Source organism: Diabrotica undecimpunctata, chromosome 2 (genome assembly GCF_040954645.1).
Source record: "Diabrotica undecimpunctata isolate CICGRU chromosome 2, icDiaUnde3, whole genome shotgun sequence".
Taxonomy (NCBI): domain Eukaryota; kingdom Metazoa; phylum Arthropoda; class Insecta; order Coleoptera; family Chrysomelidae; genus Diabrotica; species Diabrotica undecimpunctata.
The window spans coordinates 56,688,538-56,714,560 of record NC_092804.1 but is presented as its reverse complement, the minus strand read 5'-3'; the positions used below and the strand labels follow the sequence as shown (position 1 = coordinate 56,714,560).

The following is a 26,023-nucleotide window of genomic DNA, read 5'->3' as shown; positions in this document are numbered from 1 at the left end:
TTTCCATAGAGTCTTGAGAGTGAATTTATGACACTTAGGCCCCTGTAGTTTGAACAATTCTTTCTATCTCCTTTTTTGTAGATGTTGTTAATATGTACTTTTGTCCACTTCGGTAGTAAGTCTTGTCCTTGATAGAATAAGGTGAAAATATACGCTAGTAATTCCCGCAATACTTGTGGGCTGTGTTTTAGTAATTCGGTCGGTATACCTTGTGGTCCGGATTTTTAGAAAATAGATTCAACTGAATTTTAAAAGCTCTGATATGACCCCAAATATCATGGATTAATTGATTTCTTCCCTGAGTTTGAGTTTCAATTTATTGATGTGACTGAGAAGATCTGTAAAAAAATGAAAAGTCCGAAAGCCATGAAATAGGTGTTTGTGTTTCAAAAAGATTATTTTGTTTTTAATATCCCAAACGCGATCAAAAACCCAACCTGCACTTAGCCATCCTACTTTAGTGCAGTAAAGTACATCAGAATATTCAGACTGCAATGAATCAAGAAACTCTTGAAATTGTCTGTGATTGAGGAGCCGTGAACGAATGCTATTAACAGTATCAAGCACATGTTTCATGTCTATAGCAGATTTACACAGGGCTTATTGATGTATGTCATAATGAAGAAATACTACTTAGATCCCAGGAAACGATTCCTTAAACATGCCTAGCAAACAATATTTTGTCAGATATTTGGTGCTCCATCTGTAGTAATGTTACAAATATTGCTTACAGTTGCTTTCAAAGATGTGATAGTTTCTTTAAATTATTGAAAAATATCTGATCCTTTTGTCGTTCTCTTCATTGGACGCATACAAGCTAATTCTTCACAAACACAATAGTTTTCATCAATACCTCTTATAAATATAAGTAATTGGGCCGTGTCAGTTATGAATGTACTTTCATCCAACGCAAAAGAACAGAAGTTGAACTCTCTTATCTTTGACCTCGGTTGTGAGACAAGCTGCCTATCGATTACTTCAATCCTAGAAGTAATTGGTTTTTATGGCAAACTTACTGTCTTCTTGTCAGGACACAATACTTCACATACTTGGAGCATATAAGTTTTTAGAAATTCACCATCAGACAATGCTTTGTTACTTTTTACTATATTATATGCTACAACGTAGTTGTTACGTCTAGCTTGCTTTTGAGAACAATTTTGGTTAAATATGTTGCTGATCTGAGAGTTTTTTAAGTAGAGCTCCTGCTTTCGTTGTTTTTCGGTCATAGCTTAATAGGTGGATTGTTATGTTTTATCTTGAAATGTCGGGAGAGGTTGAATTCTTTAAATATGGCTACAGCTTCATTGCAAAATAGACGCACAGGTTTATCCTTAATAAACTTTAATCAAATAAAAGGTAGATATCGAGCACAGTTTTTTATTAAATATTTCCCAAGTACTTTCTCTCTCAGAGCATCTTCAAGGGCATCTGAAATAAACCAAGAAACGTTTTTTCAACTGAAGGAAAATTAATTAACTTGTTCGCTATCTTCAGTTGAAAAAACGTTTCTTGACTTATTTCAGATGCTCTGAGAGCGAAAGTACTTGGGCGAGATTTAATAAAAAACTGTGCTCGAGCTCTATCTGCCTTTTATTTGATTAAAGTTCATTTATTCGAGCATTCAATCATATATCACTTTATCCTTAATAGATGTGAAAAAGTATTTACAAGTCCACTTATATTTAAAAACACGACATTCTGAATTAACTTTACGTTTTTTAGTTGTCATTTTATCAATAAAAATGTCACAAAACACTACAAACAAAGCACAACTATACAAACAGTTTTCACAGAAAATGATCCATCCACACAGCCGCCCAAATGAATGTCATGTCTACGTGACACGTGATATTTGAGTGATCGAAGTTAACAGAACTGACCTTCCGACCTTGAGAAAAGGCGAAACTACAATCAAACTACAATGGTAGCACCTGATTCGTTCCGAACTTGGTCAAGCAACACTCGCATTATACTCAACATCAACATCGCTTGTCACCTTGAGTTGCTGGGTAAGGGGATTGTGGTAGTGGGGAAACGCAGAGGTCGAAGAAGCAACAGAGGGAAACAAAGAGAAACATTTAAAATACAGTCCTATGTTGCCCACCTTTTGGGGTTACTCAAAACCTTGTCGCGAGTCTGATTGAATAGCCCAAAGGGTCGCACTTTGTCCATATCCGCTCTACACTCAGGGATTCGTCGTATTTGATGATTATTATTTCGGCTTTGACACGCCCTAACAACCTTAATATGTGCTCTCTCATTTTGACATCCATTGGTGTCTCGTCTTCCCCTAATATTGTTATCCTTTCTTGTCACTTGCATTCGTTGTTCTTTTTTCTGTTTAACTGTTTAACATTCAGTGTTGTATATCATAGCTGGGCTTATGCCGTCCGTATAGAATTAGCTTCTCGTATAACAAAAAGTTCGAATATTTTCGAACCGTACTGCGGACGGCACTCGCAGCCTTCCATTTTATAGCACATGTTTTCCTTCAATTAGTAACAATATTATATAATAATAAAATTGTAATATTAAAATTATTATAGTAAGTTTACGTATATGCATGCTCGTGAGTATTTTGCGTGGCTTATTTTATAAAAATTTTAAAAGTTGATGAATCAATAAACCCTTAGTTTTATCATTGATCACATGAGACGGAATTGATAGTTAAACAAATTTTTGATTTTAAAAACAATTTTTTGAAAATATCTAAATACTTAACATCTTGTTATTATTAAACTTATTTTACTAGATTATTTGATAATATACAACGATTTATCATTAATAAAATCAAATATCAATAAAGTAGCATCCACTCATAAATCTAAATTTAAGTTGTTTAATCATTGATGGATCACAATTAGGTCAATTTTTGTCTACAGCTGCTAATATTCCAAAATATATGGACATTGTCAACAGGAGAAAACGTGAGTATGAGGAACAAGAGAATTAATGGCTAGGTAAAATAAGATTTCGTACTTACAGAAAATATATAAACTACATATTCAATACACTGTCGTCATATCAGCTTGCCTGTAGATTAATAAAATCTATATTTTCTAACTTTTGAGATATTTCATATTAACTTGATCATTTCATGTTTGATTTTATCATGTTGTTTATGAAGAAACCTTGGAAGATTTGCTCAAATTAAAGTTCACAGACAACAATATTAGCTATACCAATATGGCAATTTAGTTAATTTTGAACATGCAATTTCTTAAAATATGTTTAGCACTAGATGTGGACTAAAAGCAAAATCAAGATCTACAAGAAACAGAAATAATACTATATCAGTACCTCGATGCTCTCTAAAAGATTAGTGAGTAAAGAAGAATGAACAGGTTAAAATGGAGAAACTTCTTGTTCAAATATATATTATGACATCGAGAAAGAACCGCACAAAAATGATTTTTTATCTGAAACTATTTCCGCGTAACCTCTTGTTTTTCATTTGTTGTATGATTGTGAATTAACTACTAATTAAAAATTTAAAGTACTGTATATTGATGTTTCAGCTTCTAAATTGAAGCTGTAAGCAAAATAAAAATTTTAAATATTATGTTTTGACAACGACTTCCAATTTGGTTGATTTTTTTTTTTAATTCTGGTTAATTCCCTACCATCGAGGTCTTACCCAAAAGTATCCGACCGTTGTTCATAAATTCGCAATGATTTATTCTCCTAACAACACGCTCTCATCGGTGCTTTAAGCGACTAAAGCAGTTTTAAAGTTAATTTTTTGTAATGGTCTTCAGTGCCATTGTACAATTTGTTTGAATCTTCTTAATGTGTTTAAAACGTTGCCCTTTAACCGGCATTTTCAGTTTTTGAAATACCAAAAAGGCACGGGTTACTATGCCTGGACTGTTCGGAGACTGGCTTATAACTTTGTGTTTTGTTCTGTTGCACAAGGTTCGATAAATGTGCTAGAGCATTATAGTAATAAAGAAACCAGTTGCTGCTAGTACAATAATGGGCTCGTTTTCTTACAAGCAAGCAATATTTTTAGAACTTAACGATAAATTATTAGGTAATTAGAGGGCGAGAATATAAATCGGAAATCGAATTCAGGATTCGGCCCAAATATGTGTTTTCTAAACGTTGCAAAACAAAACAGACGACGAATGCACCGAAATGCACTGGCATGGGGATTTATAGTTTGTATTCAAGTCATACCAATTCGTCTAGGCAGAAATCCTTTCGTGAAAACGATTTCCTAATACTCCATACTAGAGTAAAATGTAGAATAAAAATAAAATAGACAGTTAAGGTTTGATTTTGTTACAACTTACCACCATTCGCTGATATGCATATTGCATATGTCTGCCTTTTGGCGTCCTCAGAGCGAACTCATGGTAATCTCGATTAGAGGACGTCAAGTGGCAGACATATGCATATCAGCGAATGGTGGTACGCTGTAAAGAAATCAAACCTTAACTGTCTATTTTATTTTTATTTGTTAATTGTCTGACCTCTTAGAGCCTAGTCATTGGGTACAACCGGTATAATCTAAAAATTAATCAATATAAACGTTATAATGAAAGCTTGCATAGAGAAAATTGATAGGAATTTCGGAATCATACCCGTAAACCTTCCATTCATGACTGGTAATCATGATTTTTAAGCATATTTTCATCATTAGCGACCTTTCGAGTTTTCCAATGGCTCTTCTAAACGAATCTTATTTTGCTCTATCGTGAGCAATTTTGAAATAAATTTGGTATTTCCAAATTCTCAGTTAGATTTCGCTAACACAAGTATTCGGAATTTCTTATATTCTGCTCACTGTCCGACGGCGATCTTTAGTTGAAAGCATAAGGGTACGTCCAAGATGGAAGCTGGTTTTCGGAGTCATACAGCCAGCGCCGAGTCGGTGTGCGAATAATCCTTCATATTTAGGCGGGACTGGCCACATATTCACATATTCACATCCAAAGCAATTTTGCATCAGAATAGTGAAAATAGTTTAAGCTCAACTTTTTTCGAGTCCAAAGCAAAACTTAATGCAAATTGGTTGTTCGGATCTCTTCGCCATTTTCAGCGGCAACAAAATGCGACGAACGAAAAAAGACAATGTAAATAAAAGTCTCCTATTACGAATTAGACACTTCCTGTTATTAGTTGCGGTATACGTCGTGAAGAGTTACTGACTATTCTCGTTGCCCACAGAGGGCGCTGGAAAGTTTTGACACGAATATCGGATACTTTTAGGACAGACTGAGTATACCATTATTTAATAAAAATAAATTGGTTCGATATAATTGCCAACATAAAAGTATCAAGAAAAAATTAACAGAAATCACCTTTTAACCTTTGTAAAAAAGATGAAAAAATATAAAAGACGCATCTCGGTCATATATTTAAGGATGGATATTGGATACTTCATTTTCACCCCACTTTATACATTTTTGTATTATTGCTGCCTTTCATTAATTTTAAAAATGACTTATTTTTTATTGTGTAAATCATCGCAATTATTTTTCCACTAAATCTTTTATCATTTTTCCACTATCCCCGAATTAGCTTATTTGAACAAATGATTTTCCAGTTTTTATCCATAGCTAAATTTTGTATCAAAATTTAGCTCTACACATTTTATATGAATCATGAACGTCATAAATTAGCAGAAAGAAGCTTGCTATTTGTTAATTATAATTATTATTATTAATAATTATTATTATAATTATAGTAATTTCATTGTGATGTAAATCTCTCTGAAGTCACTAAGAATAACACAATATACAATATATATTTCCCGTTGTAGTGCTAGATTTTCTAGACTTAGCCTTTAATGTATAGTTGCTCATGGTTTAGTATTATTAGATTATTTGCAAAGTAGAAGACATATTCTTTTTATTTTGAAATGTCAGAAACGAAGTATGTTCATTTACCACAAGGACACTGTTCTCGGGAATCCTAGGGCGTCTCAATCAGGCGCAGTAAATAAATGTGAACAGATATTTCTTCATTGCACGTGATCAGGACGTCCGAGAAGGTGTCTTTGCGATAAACAAACACAACTAAAGTGAAGAAAACATGTGTAGTCCTCAATATTATTTATAGCCGTAGATAAATTTCACGTAATTAAAATTTTATTTTTTATATTTTTTAGTATGTCTTTGTATAGCCTCCTTGTTTTGATATTGTGCAGGCTATTTATTCCTATATATTCTATTGCCGTAACTAGATATGCTTTATTACTAGGCCAGTTCAAATCTGGTGAGTGAAATAAAATAGCTTAAGGTAATATTAGACTCGAGGCTTACTTGGAACCAGCAAATAGGACGAATAACCAAGAGAGTGGTGACTACTTTAAAGGTAGTCAGACGCATTCATGGAAAAATGTACCGTTTAAAACCAGACATGTTATATTGTATTTATAACATGGTAGTAAAACCATCAAAAACGTTTACCTCAGTGGTATGGTGGCCAAAGATGCAGCAAAAAGTTCCATCCTCAAATTAAGCAAGATGCAAAGTCTTGCTTGTCTTGGAATTATAGTGGCTATGTGCGGCACATCATGATAAGGGGAGACGGTAATAGAATATTATACACTGCGAGAAAACCTTAGTAACGTATTGGTTAGTTCAAGGCATAGTAACATTAGAAATGGAATTAGGAATATCATATGGATGATGACTTCTGACCATGTGGTACCCAGATACATGCCAAAAGTATCTTTTCAGCCTGATATCTGCCCACAAAAGGAATGTAACAGAGGAAGCACACAATCCAAGCTGCAGGATTACATCTAGTACAGAGATAAGCAGGGTCTGCTACAGAACAGTAGGTATAAGAATCTACAGTAATGGTTAAAATAAAAACAGTTCTATTCGACCTATTTATGCAATCTTACATTGTGCAATTATATGTGAATTTATCCAGCCACTCAACACTGACACCAAAAAGAGAAATTAACAAGAAAGCTTTTGAACTTATGTAAGCGGATCAATATATACACAGATCGTCAAGCGGCTATCGGATCGTTGTGGGAATTCCGATAAAAAATCAATAGACTAGCGGTATAACAATATTATAGTAGTATCTATAAGTATCAGGATCAGTTCAGAATCATGACAGACTTCCTTACTGTGCCTCCGCCAGGCAAAGGACACCTGCACACAATGAGCTGCACAATAAAGAACCTAAAACAGTCAACCATATGTTGCATGGTTTTTAGAGACTACCAAGTAACTACAAAAATATATTGTACCCATCCATTAGACCTAGTCCAGACTGGTGCAGAGCTCCAGCATTCGGGAATTGGTATCATGAAGGAATATAAGATCTGCAATAAGCCAATTGCCTGCAATACGAACGGTTTATAATAGACGACTTCTGAAAAAAATAGACTATATACTTTAAATTAAATTATAAATTTACATTTTATGAATCAAATACATGACAGACATTATTTTCTATTGTCAATATTTTTAAGGTATTTTATACTCTTCATTGAATTACTTTCTTTTACAGTCGTCTTTGTCTATCCTTTTCTAAATAATATTGTATATTGCCCGCAATTACATTTCTGTAAATTTAATAAGTATATCATTATTTTGCTATTTTAATTTATCGTAAAACATATTATGTACAAATAACTTGTAGTTAATAATTCCACAAATGCTACATCAATAGCCTAAACATTTGCAAACCCGCGCGCTAAAAGTCGGTTCATTAATATTTCAACGGGAACTTTTACTTACCAGTTATTTCATACTATTTATGCTTACCATAAACTACACTGAAACTAAATTCCATTTATTCTTGATTATCGCTACTTTATTTGCTACCTACACCTGAAAATATAGTTCATTGATATTTGGTTAACAAATTATATTAATCTTACCGTTTGTTTCTATAGGAGATGAATTGGATATCACAGCTTTGGCCCACAATGCTGCGTCCCAAGCCGAACATGTTGTCAGAAAGATGATCCAGGCTGGATGGTCCGTTTGTCATTTTAGGAACCTACCGGCTTGGTTACAAGATAATGATTTTCTTATATTCGGTCATCGGCCACCGCTACCTAGTTTCCGGGCATGTTTCAAAAGCATTTTTAGACTTCATACAGAAACGGCCAATATTTGGACACATTTGCTGGGATGTGTGGCGTTTATAGGTAGGTGAATTCGTTTCATTATTAACCTATTTTTATTCTCAATTATCGCTTTTTTTGGCCATTTGCAATGTGCTTGGACATTTGCCAGCTCTTTAATAGAGTTGTTTAAAAGAGTCATATTAAGATTGTTTTAAATTTTGTTACCATCTCCGTCAAACCTTAAGTTACATTTAAGCATTTAAATTTGCGATTGAAGAGAAGGTCATCATCATCATTGGTGATATAGCCCTATAGTAGTCTCGACCTTCCAAGTCTATTTCGCCAGTCAGAACTAACCATTGCCAACCGTTGCTGTTTGGCAGTTTTCTGCAGCTATTTTTCTAGCACTAGTTTTTGGCTACCTCTTCGTCTACTTTCCACTGGCTGTGACCAGAATGTAGATGTAGACCAGAAGCGAATGCAGATACTGAAAAATTATTATTAACATTTACTTGTTGACGACATTAGTTGGAATAAACAACTGTTAATGCTAATTTTTATCATATTTTGTGAATAACGCAATTTGTAGTTATTACATTCTCCTCGGATTGCAAAATAATATTCATAGGTAAAAAAATTTACCTTCTCCGATATTATTATTTAACTTTATTGGATTGTTGAAATATTAAGATTACTGGGTTGTATCGAAAAATTTTCACGTGTCATTAGGGCCAACGAGTTTTATTATCGAACTAGATGTTAGATATTTTTAGTTTATACGAATTTTAAAATTTTACAATACATGTCACTTAACTTGCACTTGTCTGTTCTATAATTAATAGACTTTTTATTTTTGTTGATGTACATTTCGAGAAATAGTCTTTTATATAGTTTTATTCTATATCCAAGATCTTGACATCTGATAAATTAAATGTGTGGTTTGTTGTGTTGGAATGGTGTGCTACTGCACAAGAATTTTTCTGTGTTTTGCAATCACTTTTGTGCTACGGTATTCTTTGTTTTACCCACTGCAATGTTTGCCCTAGATACTGCCCATCATATTCGAGACAATAAAGTTGGTAAATGAGATGACTTTGATTTAGAAGCAGTGTCTGGTCTTAAGCTTCGGGAATAAGCTATAATTGGATAAATATGCTGTTATATTTAGCCATTTTGATTTTAGGAATTGCACTCAACAGCTTAATATTATATTGTTATTAAAGTCATTTACGCGTGGTAAGTTTTTGTCAATAACGAGCTCTGTCGGTCTGTTATCACATTGCCCGTCATATAAGTCTGAGTTGTAGATTAGTTACGTGAGAAGTTTACTGGGATAGCCGTTATTCAACAAAATTCTGTTTTTCATCGCAACAACAGTGTTAGGTTTTAGCTTTTTTTTTTAAATAAATGTATGTATGTATGTATGTATGTATATATATATATATATATATATATATATATATATATATATATATATATATATATATATACTCTTCGACGTGTTTCTATACCCAGTCGCCATCATTATCTCCCTCCATGCATCTTCATCTAAGTTGCTGTCTCTAATTTCCCTGTCCACGCCTTCTCCAGCTTCTTCTTGGTTCAGTTTGGTGGTAGGAAGAGGGTTTCGATATTCTTATCACTTGATCTAAGTTCTTGTTGATTTGGGTGGTCTGTAGCATTGTCAAGTAAGAGTAAAGCTTTTATGGGCAAGTTGAATCTTTTCATAAACTTCTTCACTTCTGAGAAAAAGTAATTATAGAACCATTCACTAAATACCCCTATTGTAACCCAACTTTTAAATCAGTTCTTGTAGCAGATTGGCAGACAAATGTTTTTGAAAGCTCTGGGATTTTTAGCTTTACCAATCACTAGCAAATCCAATTTATGTGTTCCAGTAGCATTTGAATACGGCAGAAATGTGACTCTCTTTACTCACTTTACGACCTGGCGTGCCAGCTTCTTTAGAGGATACGAATGTTTTATTGAGCGACAGTCTCTAAAACAGACCACTCTCGTCTGCACTATAGATTTGATGTGGAAGAAGACCCAGTTCTTCTACTTTGTCTTTAAACTACTGATACCAAATGTCTTGATACCAAATCGGTTTTTAAATTTATCCAGCCACTCAACACTAGCACCAAAATCATCCTTCTTTGTCATTTTTTTTATAAAATTCGATTGCTTTTGCTTTCAGAATTTCTCCAGATGCTGGAATGTGTTTCTCCTGCATGAACAATATGCAGAGAGCGTTTTCTATCTTTGAACTTTCATCAACTCTTAACACTTTCCTGGTCTAGGTTTCAGGGTCTGTTTAAGATCATGTTTAGTACCACACTCAACTCCATATTATTTTGTCAATTTGCACATGTTTTCTCCACTATCTAACTTCTTTAAAATGTCAGAGGCAGATGGTGCCGGATTATTGGACGTGTCGTCGGTTTATTGAAGTGCCGCATTAGTGAGATTCTACTGTATTCATGTGATGCTTTTTCATCGTTCCATGTTTTATTGAGTATGTAGTATGTACAGCACATCCACCGACCGCTCGATTTTTTATCAATTTTACCTCAGTTTGGTCGATTCCGAACGACGACAATTAGTTCAGGCAAAATTATTGTATCAGATACAGAAAAACTAATGACGTATTCGGATATTTAGGAGAAAATTATAAAATCAGAAGTTTTAACTTTACCTACTGCATTCTTACGTATAAGAATGTGCATATATTTGAGGTAAAAAAGGTGATTTTGTAATCGCCTAGTTGAAGTCAATACCATGAGAATATTAAAGGCAAATTAACAGTTATGTGATTACAATTATAATTTTTGCTGATAAATTTATCTGATAAAATAAAAATGAATACCGAGTATCCTCTTAACATTTTTGGATAAAATATATAATCAATAACAATACACCATTGTGGAAAATTATAATAAATAAACTTATTTCTTACCATACAATACAACTACCTAATTTTTGAGACAAACAAGTAAAATAAATACTAATCATCAAAAAAATATTGTTTAATTTTTATGACAGGGAATAAAGAAAGTGGTTTATTACTATTTAAAAATGACGGTTTTAGATTGTTGTAATGATAAAAAGCTTTTGTTATGTATTGTTTGCCTTAAAAAACTCATAGCAACGACGACAGTTTAGTTTTAAGGTCGTGGCATATTATCGTGCACGTTGCGTTTCCAGCACATAGCGTTTAGTTTCCAAAAAATATAATTTAAATGGTTTTAAATGAACAACGCACACTGTCCGGAACATAGCGTTCCAGACACTTAACGTTTCCGTTCAGTATATTCGAAAACAATATTTTACTGATACCGACGGCTACGTAACGAGTCGTAACCGGTTGGTAAGGATAATGTGAATTAGATGTCCGTCGTTTTCCCCTTGTTGTTTATTTAGGAATTTGTTTGATTTTGATATAGAGTATTTAAAAAAATAATTTTCGAGGCTATTTTGTCATTTATGCATGTGTTTTTATTGCTTTGTGACAATTAATCACGGAAGTGATGAACAATTAGGACTTTTGTACGGAAGATGATATGTATGGCTTCGTTAAATGTAGTATTTTAAATTAAATTTAAAACATATTTAAACTGAATCCTATTCATTCTAAAATATCCATAATATTTTTCATCGTCATCAATTAATTCTCTGTATAAAGTCCAGTATTCACATTCCTTCTTCCTTTTTCTTAGCATTGGATGTACTTCAAACCTTCTTTTTAACACAGTTTTTCATTCTTCATCGTTAAGTAGAAGAGCAATTGCACAAAATTTTTGTCGAGAAAAGCGAGATCATATCTTCACCGAACCAAACTGAAACGTTCTATGTATGAAAATGTGAACGCGCAGCCCAATTGCTGGAGTGGAAACGCTACGTGCCGGAAACGCAACGTGCACGATAATATGCCACGACCTTTAAGCTCAAATCTGTACTCTTATAGAATCATACTGTTATCATCAGGCAAAAATATACAAGCAATGATGAAAAAATTTATTTAGACACATGTCATACAGGATTATACAGGGAGGCCACTTAGGCTCAGGGGTTCATCAGAGCGACTTCATTATAGCACATAAGACATAAACCACTATTAGATAGGCGGGCAACATATCCATACAAAGGAAATATCCATTTAAACCATCAATTTTTCATTCCACCTTTTATTTAATTTTTTGCAGAAATATCATAATTAGTTTAAAAAAATTTGTACTATCTTCACTTAACAGTACATTTAAGTTAAATGGAATATTTAAACCTGGTCTCAGCAATTCTTGGGGCAGCCACGTGCTTGTATTGAGATGTAACGGACAGTTACAGATTTTGTGATATAGATCAGCTATGCTTGTTCCAGACTCACTTTTGCTTGTTGCAAGAACTCCGATTTTGTGCAAATGCTTCGGGAAACATCCATGATCTACTTTTAATCTTAGGATAGTCTACACTGTATTTCTAGTTAGTGCAACAACTTTGTAAAATTGGTTAACAACTACTGTTGGTTGTAATTTAAACAAATTAGTACCTGTAGTTTTACCGAACTGAATCTAACGTATGTCCCATTTAAATTTAATATGATGTTTAACATATACAAGGAGATCGCATGAGTTAAATTCTTCAATCAATATGTTTGGGTGTTTTAGTGGATTTTTAGCTATTGAATCCGCAATACTTTTAGCCCATATGTCTGAATGTCCCTTAACATGTCAACTTAACATTCGAAAAATACACTTACAGAAACTCAGATGAAAATCGTACAAAACTCCGATGTTTACTGGCACTGCAGCCGATTCAGGACAAAGTTAACGAAAAATAAAATTTTAGTGTATTATTCCAAAACACTGGATGTGAAAGCTTACAGTTCTTCCTTAATAGGCCTAAATATGGAGGGTCCAAGAGCGAATGACGAATTGGAGAAAAGTTTATATTGGCTTGCAGTAATACAAGAAAGTAAGAACTTTTTTAACCCTTAACTGGTGCGTTGTCGCCTCACGGTCTACGCTTCATAAATAAATTGTAATATTTTCGGTCAACAAAATTTACCTCTGATTTCTAGTTCTACCTATTTCTTCCTCTAGCGAATCCGTGATAAGACGGTGATAAAACTTTATTAATGGCAACAATGATTTAAGACATTTGCTAAATATTTAGAATTTTTAAAACGAAAGAAGTTTGTTTAGATGACAGTAATTGTGAAGAAACTCTTTTAAAATGGTACAATCAAGATTGTTCTAGTGAAAGTGATGGAGATAACGTAACGAAAAGTTTTAATATTATATCAGACTATGATACGTGTTCGGAATTATCTGACTCAGAAAGCAATGGTTTAAATGATGATGGAGATATACATATTGATAATAAAAAAGAACATATACAGATATGGTAAGAATAGAAAGTGGTATACTTCAGAAGTTCGTCCCTTATCCAAAACTCGAAAACACAAGATTGTGTTTTCTAGTTTTGAAATTGACATGGTAGAATTAAAAGCATTTTTTGGACTTGTGGTTTATACGGCGATATTCAATTCCAGCCACGAAAATATAGATTGCATATTTTCCGAAACAGTAAGAAAAGATTTGCAGTTCTATTAGGTGCTTTACAATTCGATAATTATGCGGACAGGGGGGAGTGCAAAAAAGACGATCAGGCTGCAGCAATTTTGTCCATTTTTAAATAGTTTTGAAGCAAATTGTCAATATTTTTAAGGTGTTGGACAATATGTCTTGGATGAAATTATTGTGAGCTTCCTTGAATGGTGCCGATTTAAAATATGAATGTCTGTTGAAGTCAATGGTCCAAGAGGACCATTGACTTCAACAGGATATTTATACAATGGGTAAATATAATGGGATGGATTTGGACCTAGGTGGCAAACGGAATTGACATCAAAGTCTGTAGTAATAATAGATAATTTAAATTAGCGGCACAGTTACAAGATACATAATATGATTAAATAAACTTACCGGCCCAGTTGGACCTTATTGTGCAAGAACTGAGACGAAAGTGAACTAGCCTCGAGTTAGATAGTTAGGGCTCAGATTGCCGTAAAGAAGGATAATTTCGGTTCTTATGCGAGAATAGCAATAAATATGGGTTTAGCACAGGGAACCATTTCGAGTCAGCGGGACTTTTTTTTTAACCAGACATTTGGCTAGAGAAATCACAGCAGTATGTAACGAGTTTAGGAAATGTGTGCTTCGTAAATTGAAAAACGTCAAAGAATTCATTGATTAAATTCTTGGAAGATATGTGTCCAACACATTTACGTTACATATTGGTGGCGAACCAGTTAAGGTGACAACTTTACTAATGCAAAATTATCCGTTTTTATAAACATGCCAAAATAAGCCTAAAGTATAATCTTCCCACCCGTATTGTATTTATGTCTAAACACATTATGTGTGTCGAAGTTATCTAAAGCTATAAAAAAACCAATTATAGGTGAATATATTAATGAATTATAGAATTCACATGGTAATAAAATACTACCGATTTCAATTTAAATGCAGTATTAACTTTTGTAGTCGTTCATATGTTATGTATGATAATTATTTTACATATTGTTTTAAGATCAGATTTGTCTCAAGTATAAACTTACTACAGTTATTGTAATAGATTTTTTTATACTCCTTTAATCGTTTTTGTTCATTTAATTCACTTATTCATTTAACACTTTTGCGAATTATACGAATTGCTATTTTTATGTTTGTGCGAAATGTAAAAATGTATTTGCGTGACTTTCTTTAATGAGGTACTTACCGTGACAATTCCCCGGTATCAAGCTTTATCTCATTTAAATTATGACTACTATTAATAGAAAAGATTCAGTTTAAGCTGCAGTAGATTTTTTGCGTTGGAAAAATAAAAGGAATGAACGTTAGTAAATTTAAAGCGAAACAGTTTTACAAGTTACATGTTTAATTTTGTTATTTATATTCAAGTTATTTCATTTAGTGGAATAGAATAATAGTTAATAATTTATGGGAAGTTCTTAATCTTATTCTACTTATTGTAGGTCCTCATTGTTCCAAAAGTACAGCCAAAGTCTTGCGTATTGCCTTAAATGTATATATTATGTCATAATAATACTACCATATGAGGTTTGTTAGAAATGAAATGTTTATAAGTAGTGTGACCAACTAGCGCGAAAAATCCGGGACATGGTCCGAACTACGAAGTCGTGTCCCGGCATCCCGGGCAAGGCTTCCGGTTCATCCAAATTTTTTAACTTTTTGGTAAAATTCTATTTTGAAATTTTAAATACGTTATTCTTCTAAGAATTCACATCAAATTGAATTGTTGGGACAAAAAAAAGTCGAAAATTTCTGAGAGTGTAATACTAATATCACAACCAAAACGCATGCATTTTATCGTGGTATTATGTTATAGGAAAACTCAAACTGTGCACTTTTTTTCGTTTCTGTATTTTAATTATCCTCTTCCGAAAAGATTATTCAAAAACGATAACAATTCATGTATACACATCAATCATGCCGACATGTAATGATTGCTGATAAATGGTTTTTTTTTTCGGTTTTGTCAACCATACTAAGTAGGTAAACAAACAAGATCAAATCTGCTGCGTTGCAATATAATTTTATGTAAACATTTATTTTATGTCACTAATCAGTTTAAAACCTCAAATAGATTAGTGATCATCTACGAAGGTCCGAAGCATTGTTTAGTTAACTTTACATTTTTCATTCCATTTTATTGTTAATGTGGAACCAGAACAAGAAAGTAAAAAGAGAAAACGCTATTGCACTTTTAATAAAACATTGCAAGAAGAATTCCCATTAAAAAAAAAAGTAACAGTCACGTAAAATGTGATACTTGTGGATCCTAATTTTCGATCGCCCACAGTGGTAGAGCGGATGTAGTGAGTCACATTAAAAGTGAAAAACACCAAAGAGGTATCAGCTCCGCGGCAAGCAGCAAAAAATTGACTGAATTTTTCAAGGCAACAGCATTTAGAGACAGCAGCTCGGGAAGGTGTTTGGGCGTATCATATGATTAAGGAAAATGAAAACTTTCGCTCAGCTGATTGCTCATCGAAAATATTTCGAAATTGCTTTGGATTGACCAAATTTCAATCAGCTCGTACTAAATGTGAAGCAATTGTTAAAAATGTCTTTGGTCCGTACATCGAAAATCAATTGGTTTATGCAATGAACAACGCAATATACGTCAGTATAATTACCGATGCATCTAACCATGGAAACGTAAAGATGTTCCCGGTTGTGGTGAGATATTTCGTTCTATTAGAAGGCATGAAGACGAGAATATTGAATTTTACGGCTGAAGATGGGGAAACATCTGATATTATTGTGCAGCTCTTGAGGAACACTCTTGAAAAGTACAACATCTCAAGACAGTTAGTTTCATTCTGCGGCGATAATACTACTACTAATTTTGGTGGTAAAAACCGAGGTGGGCAAAACAATGTTTACTACAAACTAAAATCACATCATCATCATCATTTTGGCTTTACAACCCTGTGTGGGTCCTAGCCTCCCCAAGAATTTTTCTCCAGTCGTCCCTATCCATCGCCTTCCTCCGCCAAGCACGTATTTCCACATTTTTCATGTCTTCATCGATGTTATCTAGGAATCTTGTTCTGGGTCTTCCTCTTCGTCTTTGACCAATAGGTCTATCAAGGAGCGTTTTTCTAGCTGGGTCGGTTTGCTCCATCCGCATTACATGGCCTACCCACCTCAGACGTCCTATCTTTATGTGTTTTACGATATCTGGTTCCTGGTATATCCTATAGAGTTCAAAGTTGTATCGTCTTCTCCAGACACCATTTTCATTTACCGCTCCATAGATGCGCCTTAGTATTTTTCTTTCGAAACATCCTAACATGTTTTCATTGCTTTTTGTTAAAGTCCAGATTTCTGAACAATATGTTAGGACTGGGCGTATTATTGTTTTGTAGAGTTTTACTTTTGTATTTCTTGATATAACTGTAGATTTAAAAAGGAGATTAAGCCCAAAATAGCATCTATTAGCCGTGCAAATTCTGCGGTTTATCTCTGCGGTAGTGTCATTTTCAGTATTGACGTGAACTAAAATCACAGGTGAATCCAAATTTGATGGGAATCGGTTGTGCGGCTCACATTATTCACAACACTTTGCAATGTGGCTGCAATATGTTACCATTTGACGTGGAATTAATTATGGTGAAAATTTATTCACATTTTTATCGTTTCACTGTTCGTGTCACACGTTTGAAAGAGTTTTGTGAAACCGCAAACGTGGAATACCAGAAAATTCTTGGTTATGGGAAAACTCGCTGTTTGGAAATGTTCACATGCGTGCAATCAATCTTACGAGTTTATGATGGATTAAAGGCGTATTTTCTGGAAACTTCAAACAGCCCAAAAATTACTGAAGGTTTTTTCAAGGACCCATGTTCGAAAGTTTGATTGTTGTTCATTCTTGATTAGGTAAAAGCAGCTTTACATCTAGGCAATGCAAGTCTGTCTTGTATGGCATATCGCTTGTCTAGCCTGTTTACATCAGAGCTATTTCTGTGCAATTGTTGATACCACTTTCATTGTTGCCAACAAAAGAAATATACCAAAACATTAACTTTAGATATTTCACCTGGAAATTTCAGCCCAGCATTAAATATATTAAAATATAAATCACAAATTATTACATCCAATAAATAATATTATAAACTTACACAATAATATGTGATAATGTTCAATTTTATTCTAAACTATAAATTTTATTTTACTGGCAACATGAATTTTGATAGCAACTTGCAGCAAAATAGTATGAAAAATTGAACACGTATTAATTTTTCCTATAGCACAGGAATTGCATGAAAATAGCACGTGGGCATGCTCTGTTGCATAATCTGTCTTGCTTGGCTCTTGCCTAGCATGAAAATTGCATAATGTAAAACCATCTCAAGAAACGTGTTCAAAAATTACGTTTAATCACTTCATGACTTGAATATTTGAATCCAACCTGAATTGCAATTGTTTTTTTTTTTTTTTTCTATAGGCTAAGATTTTCTTAGACTACGCGGATTACAGACGAGGACCTCGGTATTGATAAAAAAACAGTGTTGCAAACAGCTCTTCCATTTTATCAAACTTACATCGATTATCTCGAGCAGTGGAAATCACAGTTTGAAGATGTACTCATATTTGAATTTGCTACACTCGCTACCGAGCCGAATTGGAATGAAGTCGAGGCAACGAATAAAGTCATGACAGAGAATAATTATTTTAGCGTAGAAGAAAACAATGTTGAATTATTTGAAGAGTTCGGATATGTAAAGAAATTTGTGACCGGTGATAACATTACAGCTTGGAACGAAAATCACACAAAACCACATCAACGCTGGATCGAATGCTTCCAACTCTTTGAAAAGAATCACGTTCCGTACAAACGCTTTGCACGAGTTATTGAATTCATCTTTTGTTTACCAGCCTTCTGCGAACGTCGAGCGCGTTTTTTCATTGATTACAAAAATATGGACAGCCGAAAAATCGCAACTTGGCATTGAAACCTTAAAAAATATTTTGTTCGTAAAATTTAATTTGAAATATGAATGTGTTGATTTTTGTAAGTTTTTAAAAGAGTCGCCGTCATTGTTAAAGCAAATTTCATTGCAAGACAAATATGATTTTAAAAAATAAGCAGTGCAAAGAATTAATATATTTTGTTCGTTGAGGTCAATTTAAAATATGATTTTTAAATGTTTTAAAACTGTTTTCTTGTGGCATGTTTAACAATTAAATTTTTTATGGGATTATGCCACAATTGGTTGTAATGATAATTACATTCTTATGTTAACCTAAGGTTACATTCACATGGAAATCCAACATCAGTTGATTTTCTAATTTTTTCTTTTTTGTATATATTTTGTAAATAATATAATTATAATATTGAATAATATAATTAAATATAATTAAATAATATAATTCATCATCAGTTGGCGCTACAGCCCTTCGTGAGCCTTGTCCTGCTTCAAAACATTCTTCCATCCTTCCCTATCGAGTGTCTGTCTTCTCCAGCCCCTCGCTCCAATCTCCCTCAGATCTTCCTGTACATCGTCCAGATATCTGAGTTTAGGTCGCCCCCTTCTTCTTCTTCCGACCGGCCTGTTTAGCATAGTTAAAATAATAATATAATTATTATAACCAATTATGGCTTAATCCCATCAAAAATATCATTGTCAACATAAAAATGTTAAATAATCAATAAAATGATGGTATTACAGTCCTTGTTTAAAAAAATAAAAAATGGCCCGATTTTCATTGAAAAGTCCCGAATTTCAGGTATTTTTTTTAGCCTTGTCCCGCATTCGATTGAATTGGAGTTGGTCACACTATTTATAACAAAACTGATGTATATGAAAGACGTATATAATTTAAAATTATGTATTGTCAATTATACAGTGTCAGTCATAACAACGGAATGAACCAAAGTTGTGTTTTTAACGAAACCAAACATATTAGGTATATATAATACCGTACCAAAAGAAAGGTTGTAATATTTCCTACAAAATGTGTTCCATTTAAAAAAAAAATGAGAAAATTTTGTATTTGAAAAAAGTAATCACACTGTATATTCTATGGCTAGAGGAGGTCAAAGATATTAAATTATAAACTATCTTATTCTCGTTTGCGTAAAGCACCTTCTGTTGGTCGGATAACTGTTGTATATAAATATATGACTCTTAATATTTTCCCCGACCATAACATCTTAGTTAAATTCTCAGCATTCTTACTACTTTAGCAATTCTTTTTTCGATTTCTTGGTTCTATTATTTACTGTTTGTTATTGTTACTCCATTTCTTCTTCTTCTTCTAATGGCACTACAAACCTTTGTGGGTTTGGGCTGCTTAACTACGTTATTCCATTTTACCCTCTCGGATACTTTCCGTCGCCACTGCCTGATGTTCATGGTTTTAAGATCTTCTTATATATCGTCTATTGTCCTATTTGCTTGGGGTTTTCATCTCTGGATTACTTTTACAGCTCGATTATCTTTCATTCTTTCTAAATGACTAAGCCAGTTTAATCTTTGTGACTTTACAAATCTAACGATATCTGGGCTCTGTATTAATTCTCGACGAACCATCGCTACAATGGGTTGGTCCAAATATCTTTCTCAATATTTTGCTCTCAAATATTCTCAATTGATTTTCATCGGTGGTTGAAAGGGTCCACGTTTCACATTCATATGTGACCACTGGTCTAATTACGGTTTTGTAGATTATAAGCTTAGACTCACGATTCAGTACTTACTTTTCATTAAGTCTTTTTATGCATAAAAACACTTATTACCGCTAAGAATCGGTGCTTGTATATCTTGCTTGACTGACGTTGTTGCTGTCATTTATTATTAAGCTTATGTAGGGAAAGGTGGAGGTATATTCGTAGGTATGGCTGCCTAGCTTCAGATTCTCATGTAGATTCGACTTTGTTCACTCCATATATTTTGTTTTCCTTTTATTGATATGTAGACAAAATGCAGCGGCTTCCCGTTTCGAAATTTATAGTTTTCGGTTAATACTCTTCTTTTGCGGCTTAGTATGGCAACATCATCCGAATATGCACTTATTACCTATGTAATCGAATTGTCCAACAATTTTGAAATCATAATTCTTAATGGGATTATATATCTTAAATAACTGCTCTAAATTATTCCGATTTCCCCTCATCACCGTGTATTTTGTATTTTCCTCACTTATTTCTAATCCATACTCCCTGCCAATGGCTTTCCTCTTTAATCTATTAAAAATTTATTTTCTTGTCTTCTTGTGATTAAGATAAGATCCTCCGTATATGCTGACTATTGATGTCTGTGATGATATATTGAACCTTTAGTGTGAATGTAAGTTTCTCGTAAAATTTTCTCCAAGATTAAATTGAAAAATAAATTTGATAAAGGGTAACCTTAAGGTCACAGTTTTAACATCAACAGAGGCCTACGACCTCTATTGATATTAAAATTGTCTGAGGCATGTCCTTTTATCGTAACTTTACTACTAGTATCACTGTATTTAGTTAGTCTTTATTTTGTGGAAATTCAAAATATTCTCAAAGTGCTTCAAAAAGTTTATTTCTGTTTTTTGTATCATACGGCTGTCGGAAATCGATAAACCACATGTTTAATTCTAAATTGCTGCAAATGTATTGGTTTTAATTTTGTTTCTTGTCGATAACGCCAAAACTTTTGTATCGTATAATGCTATTCCCCAATAGTTTCTACATTTTGCAACTATCCTTTTTGTGTATTGAGCATAGGATAGCTTTTTTTCCACTGCATGAGTGTTTGTTCTATGATCCATTCATGTATTTCTCAGTTTTTTCTTGAAGCCTTTCTCAATGTGTTATTTTATTGCAATTTGAATTGAAAAACAAAACTGACTTTTGTATAACTATGTTTAAAACTGTGGTAAATTGGTTCATTTGAAAATAAATAAAAGTTATTCCAATTTTAATCACACAGTCCACAGAAAATCGATAAACATTTATGAAATTGATAAGCAACAATTTTAGTACCAAACTCTGGTGTATAGGAATTTCTAGAAGGAATTTTTTATAGGAATGTTTAAGATCCAGGAGTGGTTCAGTATTGGATATTAGAAGACAAGACTGAATTAGTAACATGGGCTCCTGCTATGGAGAATGAAAGGAGAAACCACTCTATTATCAATCTGTAGTACAAGCATCATGGCTGTACAAAAACAAAAATCTCCTACTGATCATAGATATCGGAGACCAATATTCGGCAGGAAAGTTATGCCGCAAACGGATAACAGGGACTCTCATCCTTAGCAAGCAAAGCTCCTGTAGAATTTCAGCTAGCAACGCATCACATAAGACTTAAAACAGAAAAAATTAAATAAAATAAGCAGATGGAATGTTAAGTTAATATATGAGAGAGCAAAAGTGGCAGGTACACTATTCACAAAATGAGGAGACAACATAAGCATATTGAGTCTAAGTGAAACTAGATGGCACAATTCAGGCGAAATAACAATGACAGGTAATAACCGGTTTTTAATTGGAAAATTATTTCCAAAAAGTTTATGCTTCGGAAGCAAAACACTGTATCAGCCTGTGTTAGAAATTTGTTAAAAACCAACATGTTATCGTGATTGAAAGGTACTTGTCTGACATTAAACCTACACAGGTATCTACAAATTTAAACTCCGAAACTAGCATAGTATGGTGTCCATGTTCCCACCGTTTCGGGAATTGATAAAAACAATTTATCGATTGTTTTTTAAGCGCACCGACATATTATGGAATACTCGGTACATAATTAAGCGAAATAAAATTTTACTCGTCCAAATTGTAAACTGAATGTTCATACTGTATACCAAAAGATTTGCCATTGATGGGATCATATCCAAGATTTTATTAGGTTTGTTCCAACACAACGAAAAACCGTCACGTAACGGTTACACTCCTGCGTACTAAACAAAATACATTCCAACAAAAATATGATCGTTCATCTCATCGTCCTTCCGACCGTTCCAACAAAAATTATGATCGCCCAGTGACGGTTTCGTGACGATAATTTCAGTAATCTGGCAAATGCATGTACTGGTTGGAATGACTTGCGCACTAGGATTTTATTCTACTTGTTGGGCCTAGATTAACTTAGATTTTGTATTAAAACAACAAATTTGTTCAGAAAAAAGAAGTTAGGTTAATGATTTTATCACGTGCTTATGATAGACTTATTATTTATTTAAATATTTGTTTCTCCTTATTTATAACTTATAAATATGACTGACGACGAAGGAATTAGTGATTTTTCTGATTATTATAGTAGTGAGGATGATTTGGAGCTATTAGCCGAACCTAGGGTGAAAAACCAGAATTATTTAGGTAGATTGGTCTTTATTTTAAATTTGTGCAAACTACTGATTAATAATTAAATAAATAAAATAAATTTACAGTTTACAAATTACCGTCATCAGACGATACAAATGATGAACATGCGCATTAAAAACGGTCCAAATACTTTCGTGACGGTTTTCGGATCGTACAAAAATTGCGTGTTGGAACAAACCTATTATTAAATAATAATCGTAACAAAACAGTTCGGTGTCACGACAGGTACTTAACAATTTGTTTAATAAGAATAAACTCTGCACTCGATATGCTCTTTAAAAGAGAGAAAATTTAGTGATAATTTAATAATAGCTGTAGCATTTGTTATGGATTTAAAAGTTATAATTTTTAATTACCTTTGCAGGTATTTTAATATGTAAGTTATTTTAACTTATAATCAAGTTGTACACAATTATTGTTAATAATAGTGCAAATTTATTTTTCTTTAAAACCGGATATCATACTTCCCTAGTTTGTAATACACATTCATCATTTGTTTATTGTTTCTTTTTTTTTAGGAATTGCAATCTACTTTTTAATGCGACCAAATACTGAAATTGAGATTCAAGAAAAAGTGGTCTTCGGAGCATTTTTCGCAGGAGCTATCATCTGTTTGGGAATGTCGTTTATGTTCCACACTGTCAACTGTCATTCACAATTTATAGGAAAATTATTTTCAAAGCTGGATTATTGTGGTATAGCTCTTCTAATTATGGGTTCCTTCGTTCCATGGCTGTACTACGGATTCTACTGCCATTTTAAACCAAAAGTGGTGTACTTATCAGTAAGTGTATAGCTTTCTAAATATACAATATATCACAGCATGTTCTGAAAAAGCACTAAGTCGTAGATTTATTAAAGATAGAAGAAGAATTTATAGTATATCTAATTTGTGTTTTGAAATTTCAAATTTTTAGGTTTCATAAAAAAATAGCAAGATGCAAATTTGATACAGATTGTAAGAACTAAAGCAACTGTAACATTAATCATTTGATAGTAATAATAATAAGTAAAACAACAGTAAATTTGTTGGTTTAATATACTGGAAGATCTGATGTGGTGAAAAATAGGTAAACTACTGCATCGGTCAATAGTATAGATTTATCCTATAGAAACTAGAGCCAACAAAAATAGGAACATAACGATCTTTAAGAATATTTAAGATAATATAGTTTCTACTGAGATCCAGGAAAAATCCAATAAATGAGTACATAAAACATACAAGAATCACATCAGAAGAATGGCAACAATATTCCAAGAATCTCCATAGTGCACGCGATACACAGGAAACACACCAGGATAACGAGAACCCCAACCAACATGCAAATTGGACCATTCCCTTGGGGGAACATAAAGCAAATGGCGAGGAAACTAAAGAACAGAAAGGCACTAGACATCGATGAAATAACGAATGAGATGCTAAAATATGGGGATGATCTATTATTCATCATCATCACGTAGCGCTACAACCCTGGGTGGGTCTTGGCTGACTGTACAACTTTTTTCCAATTTGTTCGGTCTTCCATCAACCTAGGGTCAAATGGAATGTTCATTTTCCGGAGATCTGCTTGGATGTTATCTCTCCATCGCATTCTGGGACGTCCGAGTGGTCTTTTGCCTGTGGGAATCTCCTCCCATACCAGTTTTATAAGTCTCTCGTTATGCAGTCTGTGCACGTGGCCTGCCCATCTTAGTCGCTGTGATTTAATTTCTTGGACAATATCGGCGTCATTCTAGAGTGCTTTTAATTCGATATTGGTTCTGATCTTATACTGGTTTGTGGTGATGCCATGGTGAGGTCCGAATATTTTTCTAAGTATTTTTCATTCAAAGCGTCTGAGCTTTTCTACGTTTGCTTTGATCATGGTAAACGTTTCGCATGCGTATGTTATTACAGGTCTGACGATGGATTTATAGATTTTTATCTTTGAACTTCTTGTCAGATTTTTTGATTTTATGAGCTTATCCAGTGCGAATAGACAGCGGTTTGCAGATTGGATTCTGTCTTTTATTTCTTCAGTAACATCGTTGTCTGCTGTGATTACGGCCCCCAGATACTTAAAACGTTGTACTCTTTCTAAATTGAAGGTGTTGACCGTCACATTTTGTCCTATTCTGTCTCTTCGTGTCGTTCTATTTATACACATATATTTCGTCTTTTCTTCATTAATCTTCAGCCCCATTTCACTTGTTGCTCCTTCTACCTTGTTGAAGATGTCGTTCGTGGATAGGATGGAGTCTCCTACGAGATCTATGTCATCTGCATATGCGAGTAATAGCTTGGGACCTTGAACGGATAGCAATTCTGTTTTTATTTCGGCCGACCTCATGGCTTTCTCTAATACAAGGTTAAAAAGTAGTGGAGATAACGCATCACCCTGTTTGAGTCCACTGTTGATTTCAAAGCTGCCAGACAGTTTATTATTTACACGTACTTTAGATATTCCACCCTCCATACAAACTTTGGTCATCCGAATGAGTTTCTTTGGTATTGAGAACTCCGCCATGGCATTCCATACTTGGCTTCTTTCTACGCTATCATATGCCTGTCGAAAATCTATGAAAAGATTGTGTATGGGTCTGTTATACTTCCATCCCTTTTCTAGAAGTTGTCTCAGCGTGAATAGTTGATCTATTGTTGATCTGTTTGCCCTAAAACCGGCTTGATATTCGCCTAGGACATTTTCAGCATAAGGGATTAGTCTACTAAGAATGATGTTTGAGAGGGTTTTATATGCCGTGTTTAGGTGAAATTCCTCTATAATTCGCGCATTTTGTTTTGTCCCCTTTTTTGTGGATGGGCACTATTATGTTATCCTTCCATCGTGCTGGTATCCTTTCTTCTAACCATATGTGCGTTATTAGCTAGTGGATTTGGCGATGTAGTGCGTCTCCCCCATATTTCAGAAGTTCTGCTGGTATCTCGTCCATACCCGGCGCTTTGTGATTTTTCAGCTTATTTAAGGCCTTTTGGGTTTCTTCTTGATATATTATTAACCAAACTGATTATCCTCTTCAAAAGAATAATTGAAGTGAAAAAATACCATTTGAGTGGAAAGAAAGTATATTGATACCAAGTTTGCA

General features: G+C 33.6%; 1 protein-coding gene across 10 annotated transcripts in view; it reads left to right on the top strand.

The window, feature by feature from the left end:
- Positions 1-26,023, top strand: part of AdipoR (adiponectin receptor) — a 114,337-nt gene that overhangs the window by 70,050 nt on the left and 18,264 nt on the right. For 9 of the 10 annotated variants that reach the window (XM_072522941.1, XM_072522944.1, XM_072522942.1 and 6 more), the window contains 2 exons: positions 7,871-8,128; positions 23,458-23,723. In XM_072522941.1, the coding sequence (XP_072379042.1) occupies positions 7,871-8,128; positions 23,458-23,723 (524 nt within the window). Of the gene's footprint in view, positions 1-2,890; positions 2,931-7,870; positions 8,129-23,457; positions 23,724-26,023 lie in introns of those variants that run through there. The other variant, XM_072522949.1, reaches the window with a different exon arrangement.